General features: G+C 42.2%; 2 protein-coding genes across 3 annotated transcripts; one reads left to right on the top strand and one right to left on the bottom strand.

Moving 5' to 3' along the window:
• The first annotated feature begins 6974 nt into the window (after window positions 1-6974).
• LOC118219982 (hemicentin-1-like) lies at window positions 6975-10871 on the top strand. The gene is made up of 8 exons (XM_035403559.1): window positions 6975-7139; window positions 7507-7621; window positions 7844-8055; window positions 8312-8566; window positions 8880-9188; window positions 9476-9733; window positions 10080-10201; window positions 10425-10871. The coding sequence occupies exons 1-8, from the start codon at window positions 7097-7099 to the stop codon at window positions 10545-10547; spliced, it is 1437 nt and encodes a 478-aa protein (XP_035259450.1). The 5' UTR covers window positions 6975-7096; the 3' UTR covers window positions 10548-10871.
• On the bottom strand, window positions 10789-22859 carry plekhg6 (pleckstrin homology domain containing, family G (with RhoGef domain) member 6). Of its 2 annotated transcripts, none has more exons than XM_035403544.1 (15): window positions 22415-22859; window positions 20553-20790; window positions 20252-20392; window positions 19801-19974; window positions 19474-19569; window positions 19073-19123; window positions 18632-18781; window positions 17922-18029; window positions 16940-17089; window positions 16478-16615; window positions 16273-16392; window positions 15616-15748; window positions 14769-14884; window positions 12515-13995; window positions 10789-11973 (listed from the first exon to the last, which is right to left on the bottom strand). In XM_035403544.1, exons 1-15 carry the CDS (start codon window positions 22432-22434, stop codon window positions 11778-11780), a joined length of 3312 nt encoding a protein of 1103 aa, XP_035259435.1. In that variant the 5' UTR covers window positions 22435-22859; the 3' UTR covers window positions 10789-11777. The 2 variants fall into 2 exon arrangements, with proteins under 2 accessions (XP_035259435.1, XP_035259425.1); XM_035403534.1 differs by having other exon boundaries at window positions 10789-11976; window positions 22415-22858.
• Between the last annotated feature and the right edge of the window lie 1725 nt (window positions 22860-24584).

The following is a 24584-nucleotide window of genomic DNA, read 5'->3' as shown; positions in this document are numbered from 1 at the left end:
GGCGCAGAGGTAATCCATAAAAATAAGTTCTCTTTTGTACCACTAGATGGTTGAGTCTGCATATGAAAACTGTCTTGGCTGTTTTGTAATTGTGTTGACTAGTGATGGTTATCTTACAGTAGGCCTAATGGTTATTGTCAATATTATGAACACTGTCTCATGTATGTTTACTGTGCATTTATGTTCAACTTAATACGTTTTAACACTTCATATGGCATTTACCAAAGTAATTTTTGTCTCCATTTACCACAATGTCCCTGCTCACATAAACCACCAAAACTGTGTATTCTTTGTGTAAGCAAGTGGAGAGAGAAAGTGTATGTGTAAAAGCGCTATTCAAATAGCAGGAGCAGGGGACAGGAGAAATGTGTGCAATTCAAATAGCAGGAGCAGGGGACAGGAGAAACGTGTTGAATTCGTTATGACTTCAAAGATGATTTAAAAATATATATATTTCACTTTGTATTTCTTTAATTACCTTTTCCATTTTGTGTTTTTTTTTCCTTTATACATTGTCGCTTTTGTCAGTATGCTTGTAATATGCTTTGATACGCAGTATCTGGACACCCCTTGGTCTGGGGCAGTGTTTTATGGCTTAGTTCCAGTGAAGGAAAATCTTAATGCTACAGCATACAATCACATTCTAGACAATTGTGTGCTTCCCCAACAGTTTGAGGAAGGCCCTTTCCTGTTTCAGCATGTCAATGCCTGGGCGCACAGCAAGGTCCATAGAAATAGAAATGGTTTTGTCAAGAACGGTATGGAAGAACTTGACTGGCCTACACAGAGCCCTGACCTCAATCCCATCCATCACCTTTGGGTACAATTGAAAAGCCAACTGTGAGCCAGGCCTAATGGCCCAATCAGTGCACAACCTCACTAATACTCTTCTGGCTGAATGGAAGCAAATCCCTGCAGCAATGCTCCAACATCTAGAATAAAGTCTTCCCAGAAGAGTTGAAGTTGTTATAGCAGCAAAGGGTGGACCTACTTCATATAAATGACTGTAATTTTGGATGAGATGTTGGATGTCAGGTGTCCATTTACTTTTGACCATGTTGTGCACCTTTGTACCCTTAGCCTAGCCTAATGACAAAACCAGAAATACAAATATTGAAAGTGATTCAGTTGTGTCCTTTATTTCAAGAAAATAGTTTTGCAACATATGGTGAATGAAATTAGGTTACTTTGGGTGCAGAAATTGATGCTGTAATGCTGGAGATTTGGCGGTAAATGAAATATGTAGGAGTTAGTGTCATGGCTCGGGCATGCATGGCTGCTTCTGAAACACGCTCAGATGATGATGTAATGAAGGACGGTAGCAATAGGATGAATTTGGAAGTGTACAGACAGATTATGTCCAGCTCTGTGTGAAATCATTTTTCAAACCTCATTGGCCGGCACATCATCCTGCAGCAAGACAATGACCCCAAACACACTGCCTACACAATCAAAGCATTCATCAATGGGAAAAGGTGGACAGTTTTGGACTAGCCAAGTCAGTCACTTGTTGTAAATCCATGCATTAAATGCATGCTTTTTACCTGCTGAAGAGGAGACTGAAGACAGAAACCCACAGGAACAAAGAACAACTGAAAGTGGCTACAGTGAAGACCTGAAAAGGCATCTCCAAAGAACATACCAAATGTTTGTTGATGTCAATGGATCATAGACCTGATGCAGTTTTTGCATTTAAAGGCAATGCAAGCAACTATTAGACTTTATTGCTCAGATTTACTTTTAAGTTCGCTGTTAACTTACTTTTGCTCAGCTGAAAATAGGAGACTTGACATAAACACATCTGTTTCTTTAAAATGGTGAAACATGTACACGTGTAAATACCATGAAAAAAAAGTTGATTGTCTGTACGTTTGCCTTATCTTCATCTTTTGACCTGAAATCCAATAAAAAGTAAATAAAAAATATATAAGTAATAAAAATGACACATTTCACTCTACCTTTGACAAACTTTTGGAGGGCTCTGTATTCACAGGAATGTAAATACATACGTGAGCACGCGCGCACACACAGTTTCAGTCTTACTGTAGAACAAAAACAATACCGTGAATGGAATAAAATTTCAGATTCACAGAAAACAGAAACCCAAGCTTCTCCTTCAATTTGAAATTCACGTAACATTATTTGGAGGTTGCACATTAAGTGGAAAAAATATTGTATTTCTAATTAAGTATCATTGTTTGTATTTGACCAAGAGATGGTGATGAGCAGACTTTTTATTTTTGTCCATATATGGAGTGCAAGCATACAAATGACCTGGTGTGTGTGTGTGTCTGTGTGTGTCTGTGTGTGTGTTTTGAAGTTACCGTGAATGTTAATTTACTGTTAAAATTTGTGCAGAGGAGTGTATCTCAGTATAGCTCACATGCATCCTATCAGGTTACAAAAAATAACTGCTTCACTTGTCTAACGAGCGATGATTGTGCATTGGGCGTAAAGTTACAAACTTAGGCATGAATAAAATTAACATTTCTCTTTAACCTTGATTTACAAGTAAATGCAAGTCTTTAATTTTTTCTACAGAAACTAAGTTTGGCGAGTTGGTTTCATTGATTGCTGAACTCACCAAACTATGTTTCTGAAGGAATAAAATTTTTTTATTGCTTTTATTTGTCAGTCAAAGGACAAATGCTGATTGAGTCCCGGCCTCAATTTAACTGGCTCCAGCCACGAGTGTTCATTTACACTCCTGAGTGAAAAACTGGTATTTGACATGGTCCTCCTCAGACCATTCCAACAATACAAAAAAAGGGGGACTTGGTGACTGGTGTGTTCCCTCAGGATTTATGGAATGTTGATCTTGATCGGTGTAATTATTGCATGCACAACACTGTGCGTTAATATGAGACCAGTTTCTTTTGGTAGTATGGTGGGGTTGTGTTGAAAAACACAGCGGAAACAGGGACGCCTTGTTTGATCGTCCTAAGTTCTAAAATTCATACGAAGTGTCTGACGGATTTACAAGATCAGCAGCGGACATCGAAACTTCTTATGTTCCTCTGTTCCACTCAGCCAACTGCACCATGTTAGCCTTTTAAAAAATTCCATATAGAATTTCCCTGCAAACAGAGGACAATTCTGAGTGTTAAATAATCACTGAACACTACGATTGTTGTTTTTTTAGAAACAACACTTGCCACATTGACTTCTACTTTGACGTAAAAGGTGGTGAGAATATGAAAGAAAAACAGCTGAGCAGAATGGAAAAAAGTCAATGTGAACTATTTCTGTGCTGGTCTATACTCATCTCTCTCTCACACCCTTCTTTTTTTGCCTTCCAGTAAGATGGCCGTCTGTCGAATTCAGGTTACTAGCATGGCCACTGGCATAAGTGACGTCAATGGAGGGCGGAAGAGGGTTGTGTGCCTGTTATTTTTGGGCGGGAACTGTCCAGACAATTGGAGCATGCCATCACCCTTTTTCTAATCCTTCTCTCTACTCCTTTTTATAATTTTGCGAAATAAATTTATACAGTTTTGTTATGAACTAACCCACAGACAATCCTGCGTCTAATAAACCAAGACCCAAGAGCCTCAGAGTCTGTGCAGTGCTGGTTCTTGGAGAGGTACATTGCACAATTCTCTGCCGCAGCAGGGATAGTGTATGTGTAGCCCGAGAGTCCCGTTTCTTCTCTCTGTGAATTGTGGGTAAACTGTGCCCTGTTTGTCAGTGCGCACATGCTGTAGTGGATGTTCCCTTTCCACCTGTCCTTTATGTGTCACTGTCTGAAAGACAAAACCCAAAACCCAAATCCAAAACTCTCCTGAGAAGAGAGAAAGAGAGTTATTCAGACAATGACTACTCTCTGATCTAAGGCAACGGTTGGAACAAATGACAAATGTGTGAACCAGCGGTACCTATCTACAAAAAAAAAATATGAATATTTTCCAATTTCTGCTCAATTTGCATGGTTACCAATTGAACAATCAATTTTCCGTAAGTATAAATGTGGGTTTCTTCATGCATCTGGCCTAACCCCCTCCCCCCCTCCTCATTGTAATGCACATCAAAGGGAAAGACCCTCTCATGAAAACATTTCATGGACCTCCTCCCCCACAGACAGATCTGAGTGGGTGGGGTTGCTGTACTTAGGGGCTGCCATTTTTATGCTTCATTCTTTTTCATTTTTAGCATTTACGTCTTTTGCATTCGCCATTTTAACTTTTTCACAGGCAATATACAAATATGAAGTTTTAATCAGTGCTTTCCCTTTTAATAACAACTGATACATGTTTGTTTTTTTTTTAAATCAGCTGAACATACCTTAAGGCTGCACTTCAAGTATCACCAATCCACTGAACTCAAATATTGCAGTTTATTTCAAATGTTTTACGTGAGCAATTCATTTGACAGATACTTTTAGCCACTTAGAGAAGTGCATTCATTCCACGTGTTGTACAAACACCCCTGAACCTAGATACATGCAAAGTTACAATCAATTAGATGCCATTGTCAAGGTGAACAGCTCAAAACAAAAGAAGATAATTGTTGTTTTTTAAAAAGCTGAAAATTTTTCTTAATTAAATGCTTTTCATGTTTAGAGGGATTCTTTTTTACCCCCTTAAGCTAAATCATGTCTGAAATAGCTTTGCATTCCACATAGAATAAAATGTGGAATGCAAAGACTTTTTTTTTGATCAAATGAAAGAGAGAAGTAAATCAACAGGCTTCTAATTAGGTTGTTGAACACATTAATTTTTTTCAGAATTTTTTCTTTAAATTTATTAACACAATGACTGGTTATCATTTTCTTTGCGTTTGAATTTTTTGTTATCTTCCACATGGTTAGTTTTAGTGGCCAGATGTCCACACCTTAACCATTTAGGAGTCTATTGATACCCCTCAGTCTTTGTTTGCTTCATAACACAATAAGCACAATATGAACATGGGGATTTTATTCTTCATGGCATGCATAGCTAATTCTGACATAATGTGGCTTAAGAAGGTAAAAATTCCTCTAAACATAAAAAGCTCCTAATTAAGAAAAAATAACAGCTTGTTAAAATTCTGGGATTGCAACTGGTTGGAATGAAAACCAGTGTACACAAAGGGGAACAAAGGTATAGTTTACTCAGGAAACTATACCTTTGTTCCATTACTAAATTCCAACATTGAAAATGCTTGCACCGCATTTGTGTTCTCAAACAGAACACACCTGCTTCAGCGTGTTCAGTTTTACAGAAGTTGAAAATAATCATTTATGTACAAGTGTGCTCAGATTTGGCTTGAGAATTTAAACCAGCCCAATTTGATCACTGATAAATACTGCTCTGGAAAAATAAAATATTTTCACCATTGCTAAAAAAAAAAGAAGAACTTTAGATGTGAATTGATAGAACGGGAATCATTTTGACCCAATTACACATTGTTCCTGCCAGGGGTGTCTGTTTTAAACCAAATTATGGACGCATATAATATACTCTCATCTGCCCTGTCAGATGCGCTAAAACATACATGAACTTTTTTTTTACACACCTCCATGTGTAGGTAAGGACAACATATTTTGTTCTACTTTCAACACAGTCTGTGTTTAAAATCACCCTTATAACACATAAATTGTACATTTGTAACACAAAAGTAGTAACTTTGACATTAAGTGTACTGAGCCCGCGATCCTGCCCGGGAATAAACGGGTATAGATAATGGATTGATGGATATCCTGTTTGAGAGTATGACCTCTTGGCAATTAGTAGTTCATATTTATCAGCATGTATCTGCAGCACTTCCAGCGCCTTGGACTCATCGAGGTTGTCCATACAGACAAAGCCGTGCACTGAGGTGGTACACCAAATTACAGCCTGTGCTCTGTGCGAATACATTTGAATATGAGTACATTTTTCACTGGGGAGAGTGTGGGTAGATGTGGAGCCCATGAAGACAAAAAAAAAAAAAAAAAAAAAAAACATCAAACGCATAGAAAGCAACGCTCAAGGAGTACAGCCAAAGGAAAATATGGTCAGAGTAGTCACACAAACATCCGAGTTCACCACCCACAATATTTCCAATATTATCTGTCTATCTATCTATCGATCGATCTACCTATCTATTACTTAATTGTTTAAAAGAGCCATTGCAAAATGCAACATCTTACAAATGTAATCTACTATGCATTTCATTTACATCATTTGGCACTTCTTCCCAAAACCTTGGTTGGATTTAACAATAATGCAATGAGGTAATTTCACCGTAAAAGATGTCACCATGGGTTGCAGATGTGAAAGAAATGATTTCCCATGCGTTGGAACAGACAGACTGCTGTAGTACTGTGAGAAGAGCAGAAAGGGGGAGGGTGAGTCATATTGTACATCACTTCCCTCAATCAAAACAACGCCACCTCTCTGCCTTTCTCTCTCGCTCGTTCTTATTACTGGAAGGCATGCTAGCATGATTTGCTGACAGTCTTTTCTGTAAGCTAACTGGTGGTTAATTCAGATAGTTTATCTTGCAACTTGGGTTGCGAGATACAACCATCTGAATTCCGTAATGGAATTTTAAACTGAATTCAGGTTATATAATGAGATGGCTTCAAAGGTCACTGTCTGAATGAAAGACTTTTGGGGAAATTTTCCTTAATTAAACATTTGCAATTTGCAATATGTGGAGGGAAAAGTTTTACAAGCTGCAAGTTTGTAGCTCAGTAGCTTACATTTTTAAACCCAGTCGAACCGCGTAACAAATTTAGATTTAGAATTCTTTTGAAAAAGTGGGAACGAGAGGGAGGGAGACTGCAGTAATAGCAGGGGGGTGCAGGGCTCCCCATTTCCGTGTGACTTTCGGTCTGTTTCCGAGTTGCGTCACCGAGAGAGGCACGAACCACAAGAAAGCGTGCGCAGTGCCCCGGACCATGTGACTCAGAGAGGGACTACCTTCTGTAACTACACCCCCTCCCACGGTGCCGCCCACGGCAACATATATACCCAACAAGTCGTCAGAGGAGCTCAGTCTGGGATCAGAGACGGGGGGAAATAAAGAGCAGCAAACGAGGAGGGTCTGGAAAGAGAGACGCCCAAGCAAAACCCGAGGGAAAGAAACAGCATAACAATATATTTCAAAGGAGGATATTAGCAACTGATTCATAATGCTGCTGTTCATCCTCCTAGGAACTGCATTGTCTGTGACTGGTGAGAGTTGCCTTATCGATCTTACTGATGACTTTAAAATGTTTCGTTTTTTTTCTAAGATGACTGGTCTCAATATAGAATTTTTTTTTTACAGCATTTACCTCACATTAAACTTACAAAAAAATAAGAAAACATTTTTGTGCATCATAAAACAATAAAATAGGAAAAATGATACATCTTTTAAGATACCTCAGAAAAATAAAGAAAATCAAGTACGTTCTGAGATATTTCAGGACAGATTATTTTTTTGCGAGCGTAAGCCATTGGTCCTGTGAAAGTCACAGTATGTAAGTTTCCAGCCGGTGTGATTTCCCTTTGCCATTATGCTGAAGTTGAGTTGAGCATCCCTGTTGTTTCTGTTGTACAGGGGCTGTGTGCGATGACATTGTGGTGGAGGCCGGCTCGCTGGCAGTGCTGCCCTGCACGGTGGGGTCTCCGCCTCAGGCTGCCATCAGTGTGCAGTGGGTCAAGACCAATGGCAGGTGAGGAGGAAACCGCCCTCACCCTCGCTCTCGTCCGCGTCCGTGTTTGTGCCCGTGTCTGTGTCCGTGACCTCGCCCGTGCCCCCTGCTGCATTGCCCCTCAGTCTCACTGCTGTGATACTGCTAGCTGTTCCCTCCCGCCCTTTCAATCGGAGGGCACTCTGACTCCCTCGTTGTCGGCGAGCGGGCGGATTCAGGTACGATCTCATTTCTTTTCCGCAGGAGCCAGAACACAGTGTGGAGGATCCAGCAAAGCGGGCTGGAGTTTCGAGGGATTGAGGCGGTGCGGAGGTCCTGGTGCCCCCACAACGACTTCAGAAAGGGGAGCTTCAATCTGCACATTGAGAGTGTGAGGCCTGAGGACGGGGGGGAGTACATCTGCATCGCCATGCGCGGAAAGGAAGTCCAGAGGCACGTTCTCCGCGTGATTCAAGGTACGAATTGAAATCTGTTCAGAAGACAGTTCTCTCCTCTAACGCAAAAGGCAATACCCTGGGACATCACATCACGCAAAACAGTTTTACATTTTTAGTGCTTTTGCAAAATGGAATTAATTTCTCCCGTCTTTAAACTTGAGTGAGTGGGACGATCTGTAACTGACAAATGGAACAGGAAGTGCTGGCCACCACCAGCGATCATGTTTCGGTATTGATAATCACTGTCCTCCGCCTCCCTCTTCTCTTCTCTCAGTGTCTTTCACTCCGGCTGTCCCACTGGAAGGCAGCAGTGCAAAAGTGACTTGCAATGTCACCCCCTGGCCTGAGGAGGCGATTGTGAGCTGGAAGCTTAATGGAAGACCACTCTCCCCGCAGCAAACACAGAGTACCATGAATAAGATGGAGCAGAAGATTACGAGCATGTCTCCACGGGAGATGGGAAATTGGACATGCGCCGTCAGGCTCGAGAAGAAGGACGGAGAAGCAACTCAGTACCTTTCTATGCAAGGTGAAATTTTTACTCATTACTGATATCAGTACCATTTATACTATGACTGTCATGGGTGGTATTGGCACTAATATCTTCATAAAATAAATGACTAGTTATTTATAATTGACTCCTTTGATGTCAGTATTAACCCTACATTGAGCGCAGTCCAATCAACCAAACAATGCTATGTACTCCCCGTTTCTTTTCATGGTTTATTGTCATCTTTATTGCAGGACTGACAGCTGTTAAATGATGACCTTTTAAAATTAAGATCAAAAACAAATTACTGTATGGTTATCTCTCTCTCTCCCTTTCCCTCTCTCTCTCTCAGGCATTTCCCGCCCCCTGGAGGAGATCACACAGGTGTATGGTGCAGTTGGCTCGCCCATTGTGCTCCCCTGTGTGTACACTGAAGAGCTGACTCCCCAGAACACTGGCTGGCAGTGGAAGCCGAATGGGGCCAGATCCTTTCAACCTGTCCCTCCGACCCTCCGGCCCTCGGCACCGTCCCCTCGCCCGCAGTGGGACCGTTCACTGCGGGTGGAGAGCGTGGCGGCGGGGGACGGCGGGACGTACCGGTGTTTTGGGGAGGTGGGGGGCAGGAGGCTCCAGAGGCAGCTGCTGCTGGTGACGGCTCAAGGTGAGGCAGTTTGGGAGAACCGTCTCACATGAGCATCAGTGCTTTCTCGGGGCACACGCCGTCTCACTTCACTACTAATAAACAGCACCCTCTTCACCAAGGGATTCACAGGTTCAGAGTCATTAGCTTCTGATGATCAAAAATGCACTTGTGCTTTGAAATAAATTACAAACATGCCATTGTGGTCTTCTATACTATTCTGAATGAGAGCTTGCACCAAATGTATGAAGAAACAGGAAACAATGAACACGCGTGCTGACTGACGTCTCTGTACCGTCCCTCCACAGTTCGAAGCGCAGCCCCGGTCAAACCCAACGCCCCCGTGACTCTGACCTGCGAGCTCAGTGATGACACAGGAGTGACAGGATATGAGTGGGTGCAGGTGACATACGATTCCAACGGCACACAAAGCGCGACCCCGAAGCAATGGACAAAGACCCTGAGGATTCCGAAAATGACTGAGGAGCACTCCGGTGAATGGGTGTGCCGTTACAGCGGGAAACAAGGAATTCTGGGAAACGTCACATACCATTTCCAGGTTATGAGTAAGTGTCAATTTACAGCACAATTCGCTTTTAGTATCCTGACATCGCAAATAAATCAAGCGACTGAAGCTAAAATTTAAAATGTGAACTTCAGAAACACATGAGCCATGAATGGGTACCACAGGGGAGTTCCACACAACGAAATAACTATATAAACCATAACTATGGACAGATATGTGAATGCATGAATATGAAATGCCAGTGGCATTGAAATGCATATAATGTGCATTTAGCTTGGAAACAAAATGCATGTAGACCAACCCAAAAAAACAGATATATACAATGAAATGTGGATTTTTAAAATGACTGATTGTTATTCATAATTCTGTTGCCCGTCTTGCCATAGGTCATTTAGAGGGAGATAAACTGGAAGGATCTTCAAGCAGAGGTGTCATGGCAACTGGCCTTTGCTTTCTCGTCCTGCTGTTGCTGTTAATTGCCCTCCAGGTGTACAGAAACCATCGCAGGGTGAGTTACGCGGCTGAATGTACACCTTTCTGTCTCTGCGTCAGTAAAATGCGCCGAAGCGTCCAGTAAAGCCAGTGCTGAACTTATTATCATTTATTAGAGTTTGGTATGGTATCCTCTGTCTTCTGTCAGTAATATTATTAATGCTCTGTAGAATTTTCTAGAAATTATAGTATATTCATAGTTCTGTATTAAACCCTGTTCCATATGTCTCCCTGTACAGCGGAAAATGGCTTTGCAGTACCCTGCCCTCGAAACCATTGTTCACACCGCCTCCAACGCTCGAGAGAGGAAAGAAAGAGACAGAGCGAGAGATAAAAGTGCAGGGCCATCAAACACAAATTGAATGCGATTCAAACCAGCAGGATCTGTAACGCCATATAAAAATAACTTTTTTATTCATTGTACAGCTTAAAATACATTTCGAATTTGAATATGCTTCCCTACATTGTATTCTAATACTACTATAAGACTACTACTTGTGTGTGCGTGTGTGTGTGTGTGTGTGCGTGTATATGTATGTATAACCATTTATATACCTTTGCAGGCAAGTGCAATCATTTGTAGCAGAAACTGAATTATATATATTTTTTTCCCTAATTGTATTTCATTTTTAATGTTTTTAAACAATTATTTCTTGTGTAAAATGCCAATAAAAAGACACATATATCAATACATTTTGTCCTCTATTCATTTACAAACAGATGAAAAAAATTATATAAAGGTTTAAAATACTGCATCTTATTTCAACTTGAGAAAGATATCTTTAACATGTTAGTCAGGTTAAGTTCTGCATTTCTAAAATGAAATGGATTTAATCAGAGATCTTCCTTTTGAAAATAAATTACAGTTAACATTTAACTCAAAGGAACATAGCCATTATGAATATATTTACATTTAATTTACATGTAGAAATAACTCATAAAGCAAGATTAGCTTGTGTAATTACCTGTCCCATCATGACTATTTGTATAGCTGATCCCTGTCTTTGCTTCCTTAACAAGAAAGGTTTTAATATGATACACCAAATGAACAGATATCTTAGGAGGATAAAATATCCTTTCTGACTGAAGAAAGGACATTATTGGTTCTCTCATATATTAGTAAGGAGTTAGGAGCTTGGCTCATGTCTGCAATGCTACGCCATCATGAACCCCCAGAGGGAGAAACGGCCCTGGGAATGACAGAGGCTCAGAACCAAGAAATATTGCAAAATTTAAATAATAATTTGACAATGCGGGGATATCGTATGGAAGAAAGTGCCTCATTTTGTAAAGCAACCCTCGGTTCTGCTACACCTTCGAGGGTCATCTTCAGACTAGTTACATTCACTCGGGTCAGAAAAATGAAATATTCTGGCAACGCCAGGTCAGGATAACCCTAATGCTGGTACGTCTGGTGATCCGAGGAGACTCACCAGACATACTTGCATTCACTGCAAGAACAGCACGCGTCTCACTGACAGTACACTCACCATCAGAGCACTGTATCCCCTCCAGCACAGTCTCTCCCTCTCTCTCTCTCTCTCTCTCTCTCTCTCACACACACACTACACACACACACACACACACACACACTACACCTCGCTGCACTCCCCGTCCTCCTGTCTGCTGATGCGCCGGAGGTCGCTGAGCGTCAGCGTTCGACTCCCCCCGTCGTCCGCCCCACCCGCGCCTTCGATGCCGTTGGGAAGCAGGAGATCCCTGACCTCGTCGTCGCCGATGCACCAACCGGACCCATCAACGCTTGCGCCATCGGGGAAAGGGAAGCTACTACTGAGAGGGGGAGAGAGAGAGTGAGAAAGAGAATGGTAGAGAGAGGGAGAAAGAGAGAGAAACTTTTAAAAGGTATTCATTTAGCAGTTATAATAAAGACGACAATGAAAAATGAAAAGAAAGAAAACATACTAATTAATCAAAATAACAGAAGACTAAAATGTAGGAACTAATATTTAATCTTGATCTTAAACAGTGAGAGAACTGGGTTAGATGAAAACCAGAAATAGTGTCTACACAGTTATCTAATTATTACACTATGAGATAAGTCTGACAATGCCTCTATCTTTCAGTTCCTGTCAGCACCCTTAAGATCAAATTCCAGCTCATCTTGCTGCTGTGACCAAATGAATCACCACCAGCAGCAGCACCAAAGTATTGCAGGGAATCTATTTCCTGTTTTCACAGTATACTTCTGCAATACTACCACAATCTGAAGTATGCGCATGGGACAATCTGTTGCTTTGATAAGGTTGTAAGGTTTGATGATTTGTATGTTCACACACACACACACACACACGCATACAAACTCTCTCACCTGTACTTCCTCTCTTTGTAACCCTCCTCTTCTTTTTCGTTTTCAGCCCCTCCATAATTTGTAACAGTGGAGGAGAGGGCCCCAGGAAATTCCACATCAGCCTCATCGGGAGACAGGGATGGAGATGTGGACCGAGAGGGAGATGGGGTTAAGTCGAAAAAGAAGTTCTTTTTACTGGTCATCCCTGTATTGGCTGCTTCCCCCGTTCTCTCCTTTGCCCGCTCCCGGGCTCGCTCTAAGAGGTCCCCCGGAGAGAAGTATGGTTGGGAGGACTGAGACATGCGGGCTTCTGGGCTCCCTGCATGAATAATAATGTCTGGAATTGACACACTCCTTTGGGTCCTTACTTTATGCCTTTTTTGGGAGCTTTGTTCAGGCAATCCAATAGACAGCTCAGGCTCAGGGCGGTCTGTTTTGGCAGCTCCGTTCTGAAGCACTCCATGATTCCTTCTAATGTAATGACCTAAATGAGAGTGTGACTTCTGAGCAGGCTTCTGACCTGTCTTGCGAACTCTTTGCTTGCTGTCTGGGTCAGAGGTGGGGGAGGAATTAGCATTAAACGTAAACACGCTATCCCCCAAATCCAACGACCCCTTCCTGAACACCCCCAGGCCGGGACTTTGCTGAACGTCCACAGGCCGCCTCCTCCGTAAACGTGGAGAAATCAACCTGCGTGAAAACCTCAAAGACTCCTCTTCTGATTGGCTGATGTCAGAGTCTTTTCGAGAATGCTGGTCTGATGACTGGCCCTCAGAATCTTTCCTAGTGAATTTTCCCTGTAGTGGACTTTCCTTGGATGCTGATTCCCTGGCCGAAGTATCCATGTTGAATTCCTCATCTGGTGGCAAGGCAAGGCTCGGAGCTGATTCGCTGTGTGTGATCTCACGATTCTCCTGCTTGCCCGGCAACAGGGAATGAGAAGCATTTGATTGGCCTTTAGTAGAAACTGTTGATGATATTACAGGTTTATTGAGGTTAAGAGAGTCAGGCTTTCCTCTAGTTTGGTTCCATGTAACCCTTCTCTCTGTTATACCGGGGCGCAAATTTTCAGAAAATTCTGTTCGGGCACTGCCACTGTCCTCTTTTGCCTCCCTCTTTGACATCACCACGTCCTTTTTCCCAGACTGGCTGTTTTGCCCGTTGCTTCGTCCCATTGCAAAATTTCCACGTGCTGATTGGCTGCTTGGGATGTTTCTGTCTACCCACATCAAGTTTTTCAATTGGTTCTGAGGGTTTTTTTCTACTTCTGTCAAACGTAATGTCCCATTTGCGGATAGTTCTTTACTGGCTTCCTTTTTTGGTTTTTTCCCCAAAGAGTTCACAGGCACAACCTCTAATTGATTTACTTGTTCCTCTCTCTCTCCGATTACCCTTTCGGTGTCTGATGGATGAAGGATTGGCTTCTCAATCTCTGAAGTAACCTGCCTGAATTCCACCAATCTGTGAGACATTTCTCTGTCTCTTCCGGCTGCCAGGGACGTCTGCATGAAAAGTAATATTTTAATCCTTTCAAGAGTAGGGTTTTGGAATGTTTTTTGTTTTTGTTTTTTCTGAAAAATTTAAGTCAATGTTCTACAACATGGACACTCAAATCTGGACCTTGAATCCAATTCCGGCCCTGGTTTTCTTTCCCCCAGTTATTAACTGAACAATTAGCGCTACTGATTGGCCAGACTGTATTCACACCTGACTTCCAGGGTGAAGGGGGGGTTGGAAAACCAGCAGTTCTTGGACCTCGAAGGCCATGATTTGAGTAACAGGGTTATAGAAGTCCACTGCTTTCAATTACCAGCAATGATTGCTACATCAGCATCTGAATTTTCAGATAAGAACGTCCGAATCACACATTTGGGATCTGACACCTTAAAACAGTGGTGTCAAACTCGTGCCATGGAGGGCCGTGTGTATGCAGGTTTTCATTCCAGCCTCAGATCTTGATTATATAATTAGTTAAATTATTTGCTGAATTAGGAATGCAGGTTTGTGCATAATGGTGACCCGACGTCTATGGTGACCCGCATTGTCTAAATAAAAATTTTCTTATATTCTGTGCTTCAATGCAGTTAAACGCATATGGCTGAATGAGTAATTGGACTCAATTAAGGCAGCATTAATTGGTTGGAATGAAAACCTGCATACACACGGCCCTCCATGGCAACGAGTTTGACACCACTGCCTTAAAGGGTTAAGGGGAAAATGAGGAAGGTGAAGGAACTGCCATTGGCAAAAACTTACTTGAAGCTTTTTTTCTTACCTGTGCATTGAGTATGGCGGTGACCCAAGTAGAACAGCTCTCGGGGCTCGAGGTGAAGACTGTGTGAACATTCACAGCACAGCCCAGTTCACCCATATCCACCAGCACAAAGGAACCTGAGAGAAAGAGTGGGAGGTTGAGAGGGAGAGAGAGAGAGAGGGCAGAGAGAGGGAGAGAGGAGAAAGAGGGAGAGAGGGCAGAGAGAGGGAGAGAGGGAGAGAGGAGAAAGAGAGATAGACAGAGGGAGACAGAGAGAGAGGGCAGAGAGAGGGAGAGAGGAGAAAGAGAGATAGACAGAGGGAGACAGAGAGAGAGGGCAGAGAGAGGGAGAGAGAACGAGAGATAGACAGAGGGGGACAGAGAGAGACAGGGCAGAGAAAGGGAGAGAGGGAGAGAAGGGGAGAGGGGGAGGAGAAAGAGAGAGGGAGGGAGTGAGTTAGAGAGAGAGAGAGAGAGAGAGAGAGAGAGATTCTCACAGAGACTCAGAAGAGCTGTTTTCCCTGTGCAGCCTGTGCACACAAGGAGCTCTGGCTCTACTAGCTGTGGTCTAGCATGTTTAACCCACCACGAGAGTCAGTGCAGTCTATTGGAGGACCAAGAGGCCAGGTAACACACTGCAGTGGAGCCAATTTCACATGGACAGCCTTACACCAAGTGACCCATCGTGAGAGCAGTGCAAGTGAACCAGGCACCAACTCAACAGGATCGTTCACAAACGCCGAGCACGGGCCGGAGACTTGTTTGATGTATGAAGGTTCAGATAAAATTCTTATAATATTTTTTTTTTTTGGGGGGGGGGGGGGGGTTGGGGCATGGTGAGGCAGAGGGAGACAGATAATGCACTTACAGCCATCTTTCAAAATGGCACAGCGAATTCTCTCCAGGGCCATAGGAGGACGCACCACTTTCAGCTTCTCCGACTTCTTCTGCGCCTTGGCCACCAGCAGCACGTCTGAGAACAGCAGCACAACCACCTCCGCCTGTACAACACGCAACAGCAGTCAACAAATGCGTCACAGCATTTTCATGCAGAACCGCTATTGTTATTGTTAGTTCACACTAACTAGGGGGGCATCTTCATGTCTGTGCGACCATGGCTTTGCCATGTGCGGTAACATATTTCTAGATTTCAGACACTCCCAAAGCCAGCTTTACAGTGTAACACAGCGGAGGATGGCAATGTAAATGTGTCCCAGATTTTCGTCATCTCATTTTCTTAAGGACAAGATTATCTACATAATATTCTACTCTTCTGGTCAAGACCTGCCACTCCACTACTTCCCAGTTCCAGTTAATAACTGGGAATATACTGACTGCTTCCCAGTTGTTGCTGTGGATAATCACAGACCTGAGAGAGTTCCAGTCATCCAGTATTGCCCTGATGTTTTACTCTCTCCCTTTGCCCTCCCCTTCTCCCCAAAGGCACTAAACTAAATGTGGGTATCTATGGTGACTCCGTTTGTGCCACTACAGCAGGAGAACAAATCCAGACACCCCAGCCTACCTTGTTGTCTTTCTTCTCTCTGATCTTGAGCGTCTCCTCTAAAAGTAGCTTGCGCATATCACCGGGTCCCAACCCCCGGATGGGACTCGTCAAATCGAAACAGGAGAATTCCTTTACATGCTGTGAAAGACATGGCCGTTGACCAATGACGTGGCTGCATTTTGTATATGAATATTATGCGTTTTCCTGGTTTCCAAATGCTCACCTTTTCGATTTCTTCACTCATCACCTCCGCCACCTCATAGCCTTCCACTCTCTGAGCTGATTTAGAGAGGGCAAGCTCATCATCCTTGAATGTCAGGTAGTCATTGATGCTGTCCACAAAGCCATTGACACTGGTGAGCTGAGAGAGAGAGAGAGAAATGCAAACAATACTTATCTTTGATCTTGGTTTCTGTGAAATAAAATTAAAAGCTCCTCATTTAAAAGCCACCAAAGAAGATGAAAATAAACAATGTACAAAAAAAGCTTTCACTCCTGCTTTCCATTTCTCATTTTTAGAAAATCTATTTTCAATTAAATTAAATTAATTCAATTAAACGAATTAAGCATTCCAGCTGTGCACCTCTGGATCATGGTGCACAAGCCCTCTGAGCACGCACTTGTACAAGAGGACGCTCGGGAAAGTGAAGCACACCGAGGTGGAGGAGTGGAGAGACCTTCTTACCATTTTCCGGACAGAGTACAGTTCGACTCGGTCCTGCGTGTACTTCAGTATGGCTTCCAGCAAGAGGTGGTACTTGGTGATCCTTTGGTGGGGCTGGGCCTGCATTTCGCCTAACCGCATCCTACCAACCTGCGGGCAAGTCTCCACCCACTGAGGGAGGGCAATCAATCAATCAATCAAACAAACAAACAAATAACCAAACATGAACGCATCTGGCCATCTCCATCCAAAGTGGCAGTTATGCACATAGTCAATATAGAGGAATGCTGGGGACAATAACAGAGTAAGTGATATTGATATTGTCTTTTGTCTGTGGAACACTACCTTGAAATGGTAGTGTTCCACAGCACTCCCCCAAGCTAATGGTAGTACTGGCCTCTTACCACTAGGTGGCAAAAAGGCACCAATAGGGAGATGCACCAAGTTATTAGTAGCCTTTTAACTCAGGGATCTCAAACCAATCACTAGCCCATCAGTGATTTAAATTATTCATTTAAATGACGCACACAAAAACCAGCAGACACCGGGCCCTCCAGTGCTGGAGTTTTAGACCCCTGCGGTTCAAACTGTTTCTTCTTTTGTCAATTCTGATGATTCTTCAACAATACGCCATACATTTATTTACTGAATTTAAATAATATAAAAAGACAACCTAATCTTCAGACTAACATATAATACAAATGCGTTTAGTTCCGATCTCAACACTGTCATCACAATAGCCATGAAAGAGCATAAATCAAATAATTATCCTTATTAAAGTTGTGAGAAAAAGTATGCTTAAAAGGAAACAAACATTTCACATTTTCCATCCACATGCAGATATAGAAGTTAACAGCTGCAGGTTACAGTAGCAACTAAAACCGCACGCAACGGCAGAAAAATGATAATGCAGATGATGCGATTGATGCAGACTGATAGCTGTCATTTCTTATCAAACAATACGGCGAGAGCAATGCTGCCACGAGTCTGAGTCTGAACGCACTTCCTGGTAGGTCTGGAACAGAGGGTCGGAGGATTTCTCGCGGGCGAATTCCAGAATTCTCTTCTCCTCCCAGCAGTATTGGAGGTAGGGAGAGAAGCGTTCGCTGAACTGTCAGAGAGGGAGAGAGACGGTTAGGAAACAAACTCAGTCTTGCAAAAAAACTTGAAAGCATTGTGGGCAACCTTAATCTGTACCCCCTAGCTGACAATAAGAAAATAATTAATTTCTACTTGGGTCACAGGCTGGTAAACACAGACTGATCACACCGGTACAATGCTGATAACTTTTAGTTGTGTTCTACTTATTGCAATTAAGCAGTTTTCACATTTCAAATGTTCTTTATTTTGCATTTCATGCATATAATAAATATTTATGCAATAAAGCTAACAAAGTCATATTCAATATAATTACATGTACATATACTAGATACACAAATTTATTGGCATGTACTCAAGTACAGTAATACACAGGCAGGGGTTTTTCCATCAAAAGAGAGGTACTAGAGGGACTGCTATACAGTGTACAGACATAAACCCTCATACTACAGTTAAAGGAATATTTAATATATGCTGTAACATACATATTCACATTGTTCTTGATGCATTACTCACTATGTGGTTCATGGGGTCTAAGCACACAGAATAACTCACTGAAGTTTTGTTGGCTTAAGGCCAAAGCCCTAAATTGGCTCGGGGTAACTTGGTTGATACCTGCAGGCAGCCACTCTCCAGCTTCATTGGGTCAAAAGGCTTTCCAGTCTCCCTGACTTCCTGTATTATAGGGAGCAGCACTTCCTGCCAAAAGAGGCGGTGAGCTTGCAGTATGGAAGGAAGATTTGAAAAGAGGAGCTCTGGGGTGACCTGAAAAAACATAAAGCGCAAACTGCGATTAGACGCAGCCACACCACACCAGGGTTTCGCATTGTCACTCCCACACTCAAATTTCCACCAGATCAGCAACATTGGCATAAACGCAGCTAGATCAGAAAGACCGAGAGACAGACAAACAATGCAAACATCAGGCAGGACACTGTAGGCCAGAAATACTTTGCTTGGGTGTTGGCTAGACAGCCAGTCACCGGAAGAGAGCAGAAACAGCACGTAAAAGCTCTTATCAAGATCTTAATTCATTTTGAATAATTATCAACTGACTTCTGATAAGAATCCATTCTTCCGCACATAGACCAGGGCAGCCATCGCCAGCTGAAAAATAGTTAGATTGGTCACCAAACGACAGAAATTGATCAGTTACCATGAAATAACCATATTGGCACATTTTTACCTCTTCAAATTCAAGAGGATTTATCTATTGTTTTATTGTGCTGATGGGAGGAGCATTTTTTGTTACTATTAGTTATTTGCATGCAAGTGAATATCTTCACTCACTGTATCTGCATTCATTTGGAGGTTTTACTGGACAGCAGATTGAAGGTATTGAGAAAATGAACTACGCATCCAATGGTATTATTAATTTAAAGGTATTTCATATTTAATAAAAATATTAATAAAAAAGGTAAAAAGAAAGAAAGAAAAACAACTTAAAAACAACTCACATCATGTACAATTGTAAGCTTTCTAATGTAGCTCAATTCAGTATGGATTAGTTCCCACAGCGCCTCCTGCTGGTGCCTCCGTTTCTTACTCATGGACTGAACAAGGATACAGTGGATTAATACACAGCTAAAATGCCTTTAATATAAGTTTTCTTTATCTTTTACTGTTCATGATAGCACCCGATTGATGAATGATTGAATGTATTTATAAGCATTTGGATTCACTCTTTTTTAGGATCTATCAGCCGCCTCTGTACAGTAACATTAATGACTGTCACAACATTAATCAATGCCATCCAGCCCAACCCCTCATCCCTCCTTCAGTACCGTGTGAGAGTGCACAATGTCAGTCCAGCTCCCCTCTAAAGTAACATCTGTTACTTCTCCTCCTTCACCTTCTCCTCCTCCTTCTCCCCAATCTCCTCCTCCATCACCACCTCCCTTCCAGTCAGGCAGTGCTGGGATGGGAAATGACTGCAGAGTTTGTTTAAAGATTTCCAGCTGAAAAAGAGAGACAATGTGAGAAATACAAGACAGTAAGAATAAGTATGGCACTGTTATTGCTGTTATTATATGGGAACATTCTGCACCATGCACATGTATGCATATCTGCTCATGTTGTGTGGAGACACAGGTAAATGTGTGTGTGTGTGTGTGTGTGTGTGTGTGTGTGCGTGTTTGCGTGTGAGCGTGCGTGCATTTGTGTGTGTTTTTCACAGCATTGATTATGCACAGCTGTCTGTTGAAATGTATGTTTGTGTTCTTCACTTGGGGATACCTCTGGAATGGGAGGCCTTTCAGACAGTCCCTGGGAAAACACCTGTCTCAGAGTACCGCGAGCTCTAACGTTTCCAGACAATCCCCTATTAACTGTGGAAAATTCAGGAACCACACTGTTCCTCAGCCTCGTCTGAACATTCTACATGGAAAAAGGAATCACAATAAATGAGACAAAAAGGACCACGATCAATGGCATAAATGTATTTGCCTTTAATGAATAGACATGGCTGATAATCACTATTGTATTATCACAATTGAAAACCAGTAGGAAAACAGGAATAGGTAATTTTTAGGTATACCGCATAGCCGATAGTATTGAACCGCTGTTTGTCTGCTGCAACCGTGTGGTTAATTTGTGTTACTGCAGTGGGTATTACTCCATCAACCACTGACTCGATCTCTTTCTCAGAAGCCCACAGCTTCTCCACTTTTGCATCTCTTCCTGGATCCCACCTCCCCAGAGTGTTCAGGGGCACTTCCTCAATCTGTACGACATCACTTCCTCTTGGATTCAAGGTTGGTGGTTTTGAGAAAGGGCTGGGGAAAGCAATCATTATCACTGTTAGGGTAAATGTTTTTTTTTTTTTGGTGCTCACAGAGAGAGAGTGAGATGAGAATGCAGTACAGGGGATGATGACAGGTGATTATAACAGCATTCATTTTATATACATAAGCTAGGACACTGAGATAAACTTCTTTTACAAATGAAACTTAGCCAAGACTAGGAAAGCACAGCAGAAAAGACGAAGTACAAGACCAAACAAGACAAATACAATGTAAAAATATAAATAGCATCATATATATATATATATATATATATATATATTTATATATAAATATTTATGAAGCTATTTCAGTCATGTACAAGGAGTGAATGTTCAATAACTTCAACTTTAAATGTAACAGGTGTACAAAGTAATTTTGTCTGCAAATGGCTGCAATGCAATGTCCAGTAGCAGTAAAAATAAAAACAAATACACATTGTATTATTGTGCCATCCAGCAGATATCTAAAGAGTTTATGTTTTTGTAAGTAGACAGGATACAAGTATTGGAGAATAATTACAAGAACATGTAGAGAAATCGAAGATATAAGGAAAAACAAACAAAATTACTAAAACTGGAAAAAAAAACAACAACTAGTAATAGACAGACAAACGCATACATTGGCACACATCTGAAATCTATATTAACAACTATTCAAAGACACCCAAATGCACTGTATAGTATATATGTCATACAAACTGTTCTCTTTCCTAATTGGATGTCATACTGATGTGTACTGAAAGAGAGCAAATGCATCAATGCCCTTCTAATTATACTGTATGTACTATATGGGCATGTCATTGGATATAAATGCATTTCCATATAAGAAGGGTGCTTTGGGGGATTTCTGACTTAATTTGTCCTTCTTTTCAGAGAGTGCCTTAAAATGTTTATATTCTCTGTATTATCTGGGCAGCGCTCCAAAGTACATATTGTCATTGTTGTTTGAACAATTTAAAGAGTCCCAATAATACCCAACTGTTGACATTGCAAGCAACCGTGCAGTGTACCTCACAATGAACTGAGAAACTGCGTACAAACATAGATGTAGTAAGTGGATATAGCACCTAAAGGATTTTCAGAAACGGGAGTTTCTGTGTCCCCAGACAGATTCTAAACAAAGACACAGAAACTGCAGCCATATTTACTATTTATGAAACAATGATGATAAATTCACACACAAAGTCATACATACACACACACAAACACACACTGACTCATACAATCCAGGTACGTTACATAAACCCACCACCGAATAGGCCTAATCACTTTCATCTGTAACTTTGTTGTTCACACACAAACAAAAGCAATCATAGTACTACTGGTGTTATTTGATCCAAAACTTTAAAAATTATGGACTGTTTTTTAAAAAGAGCCAAAATGCGCTGTTCTTCAGTTATTGGAGACCAAACATTACAACACACACATACAAACACACACACACATAAAAAAACAGCTCCATTACTAAACAGCAACACTTAACCTCGGCAAACTGCACCTGTATCTATATGCACAGACACGTCTTTAAATATAAAGAAAGTTACGTTCGGTTTGAAAATCTCAAAACAACATTCCTGCCCACCAACCCCCCACACGTAATCATGAAGGTAATCTACCTGGGGCTTCCTGGATCCATTTTGTTCGAATGATCATGTTCAGTTGGGAACAGGACTACCCTGTGTTTCCCTTCTCGCTTTCTTTCTCTCAATCGCTCCCTCCCTCTCGCTCTCACGCCTGCCTTTAACTGCCGGAACGAGAAAGACAGGATTCTTCAGACAACAAATCTCTGCCCCAGCTCAATCATTTATACCACGGTTTGATTTTGACGCTTCCTTCTTCTCTGCGCCCGTATTCTTCTCTCCCTCTGACCCGGTCAGTGACTGGGGAAATGGAAAGTGTGATGAGGAGCTTGCTAAGAGGGGGCAAGGGGAGGCCGAAAGGCGCAGGAACACAAAATCGCAGACACAGTAGAGGGTGAAGTACAGGAAGAGAGAAAAGAGAAAGCAGAGGGAAAGTGACACACACAGGAAAAGGGACGGGGACAGAGAAGGGCCTTTCTAAATGTGCCCTGATGAGAAGGGGGGGTCAGACGGACATAAGACATTTAGAGAAAGCATCAGGGAAATGTGGACCAATCAAATGGGAGGAGACAGAGAGAGAGGGAGTGTGATCAACGTCATTGGAAAGCTAACGCTGTAGACAAGAATGCGGAGGACCTGCATGCCAAACGTCAAAATCAGATGTAGGCCGAGAAACCCCATACACACACGCACGCACACACACACACACACACGCGCCCACACACACGCGCACGCACACACACGCGCACACATACACGCACCCACACACACGCGCACGCACACACACGCGCCCGTGCACACACATGCGCACGCGTACACACGAGTGTATGCAACACACACACACACAGCCGCTCACCATCCTCACACACAATAAGAAACATACATGATACTCCATTGAGCTGTAGGTGTAAAAATATATTTATTTCACTCATTTGGCCAGTGTCACTGGTGAGACAAAACAGGGCGTGTCAAAATAAGATTCAGGTCGTCTTGATTTGTGTGAACGGAGCACTTTGCAGTAAAACCCATCACATATCACATGACTTATGACTTAAAATTTTTTAGAATGACAAACTTATACATGTCTCGCCCAATGCACGCTGGGATAGGCTCTAACATCCCCCCACGACCCTGACCAGAAATAAGCAGGTATAGATAATAGATAATGCATGGATGAAACTTGTACACACGTCTATCATGGTTGTCAAAGTGACCACCAAAGCACTTAATACTCACCCAAAGATTACTATAAAATCAAGGACAATACTGCTAATGTTCCGTTATACAAAAAATATATCTGTGGACAATGCACATGATAACGGCTATAGAGATAATGCTGTTTTGCAAGGGTGTGAAAGTGTTCCAGCTTGCGTTGCAATACATTAGTAGTAGCACCACAGGATATATAGATAGATAGTATCAACTGGGCAGGTTGATTACTTTCAACTATCTGTACTGTACATCAGTGTCAAACCATTTGTGCATTCCCTGCCACAGTTATGAATGCAATTCTTTACATCCTTATGATAATCAAAATGAAGCCATGGAATATAAAGCAATAAAATGCGGGTAAAAAAAAAAAAAAACAGAAAGAAGTCTTAGTCTTAACTTAGTGTGGTTTTCATAATGGATGTGTGTGTGTGTGTGTGTAGATGCGTGTGAGTAACTGGCCTCTGTATACTGTAGGGGAAGAATATTCACAGTGCATTTTTTTTTTTTTTGTTGAATAACCCACATTTGAGAATAACCGTTCACAAATACAGGGCTTCCTTTATCCCTGCAGTCCATAGGCTATACTGACCAATCAACTGCAGCAGGCAGGTCAGAGGCACCCGATTGACAGAACGGAACCATTCCATCCTCCGAGGCCTACCCAATGGCCTGTTAGGTGTGGCCCGACCTCGCCAGCCAGTCGCTTTTTTCACTTCTGCTCAACAGAGCCTGGCCGACGCCTTGACGTTCTAGACGTAAACGAAGGAGGCAACCTTCCCGGGATAGCTGTATTTTCCCCCAACCAATCAGAGTGTTTTGGCCAGGCGTGGTCTGAAACGTGCACCGGAAAGCATTGCCGTAGGCAAACATTGATTGTAACGGGCAAACAATCAAAACCACTGCTTCTTCTGGCCATTTTATGGGTATTTATCTGATAGCATGACTGCATACCGTAGGCCACGCTTGAAAAATTAAACTTTTGCCAAATCCTGTA

The sequence above is a fragment of the Anguilla anguilla genome, chromosome 1, assembly GCF_013347855.1.
Source record: "Anguilla anguilla isolate fAngAng1 chromosome 1, fAngAng1.pri, whole genome shotgun sequence".
NCBI classification, from domain to species: domain Eukaryota; kingdom Metazoa; phylum Chordata; class Actinopteri; order Anguilliformes; family Anguillidae; genus Anguilla; species Anguilla anguilla.
The sequence above is the reverse complement of the archived record's forward strand: the minus strand, read 5'-3'. Positions and strand labels throughout refer to the sequence as shown.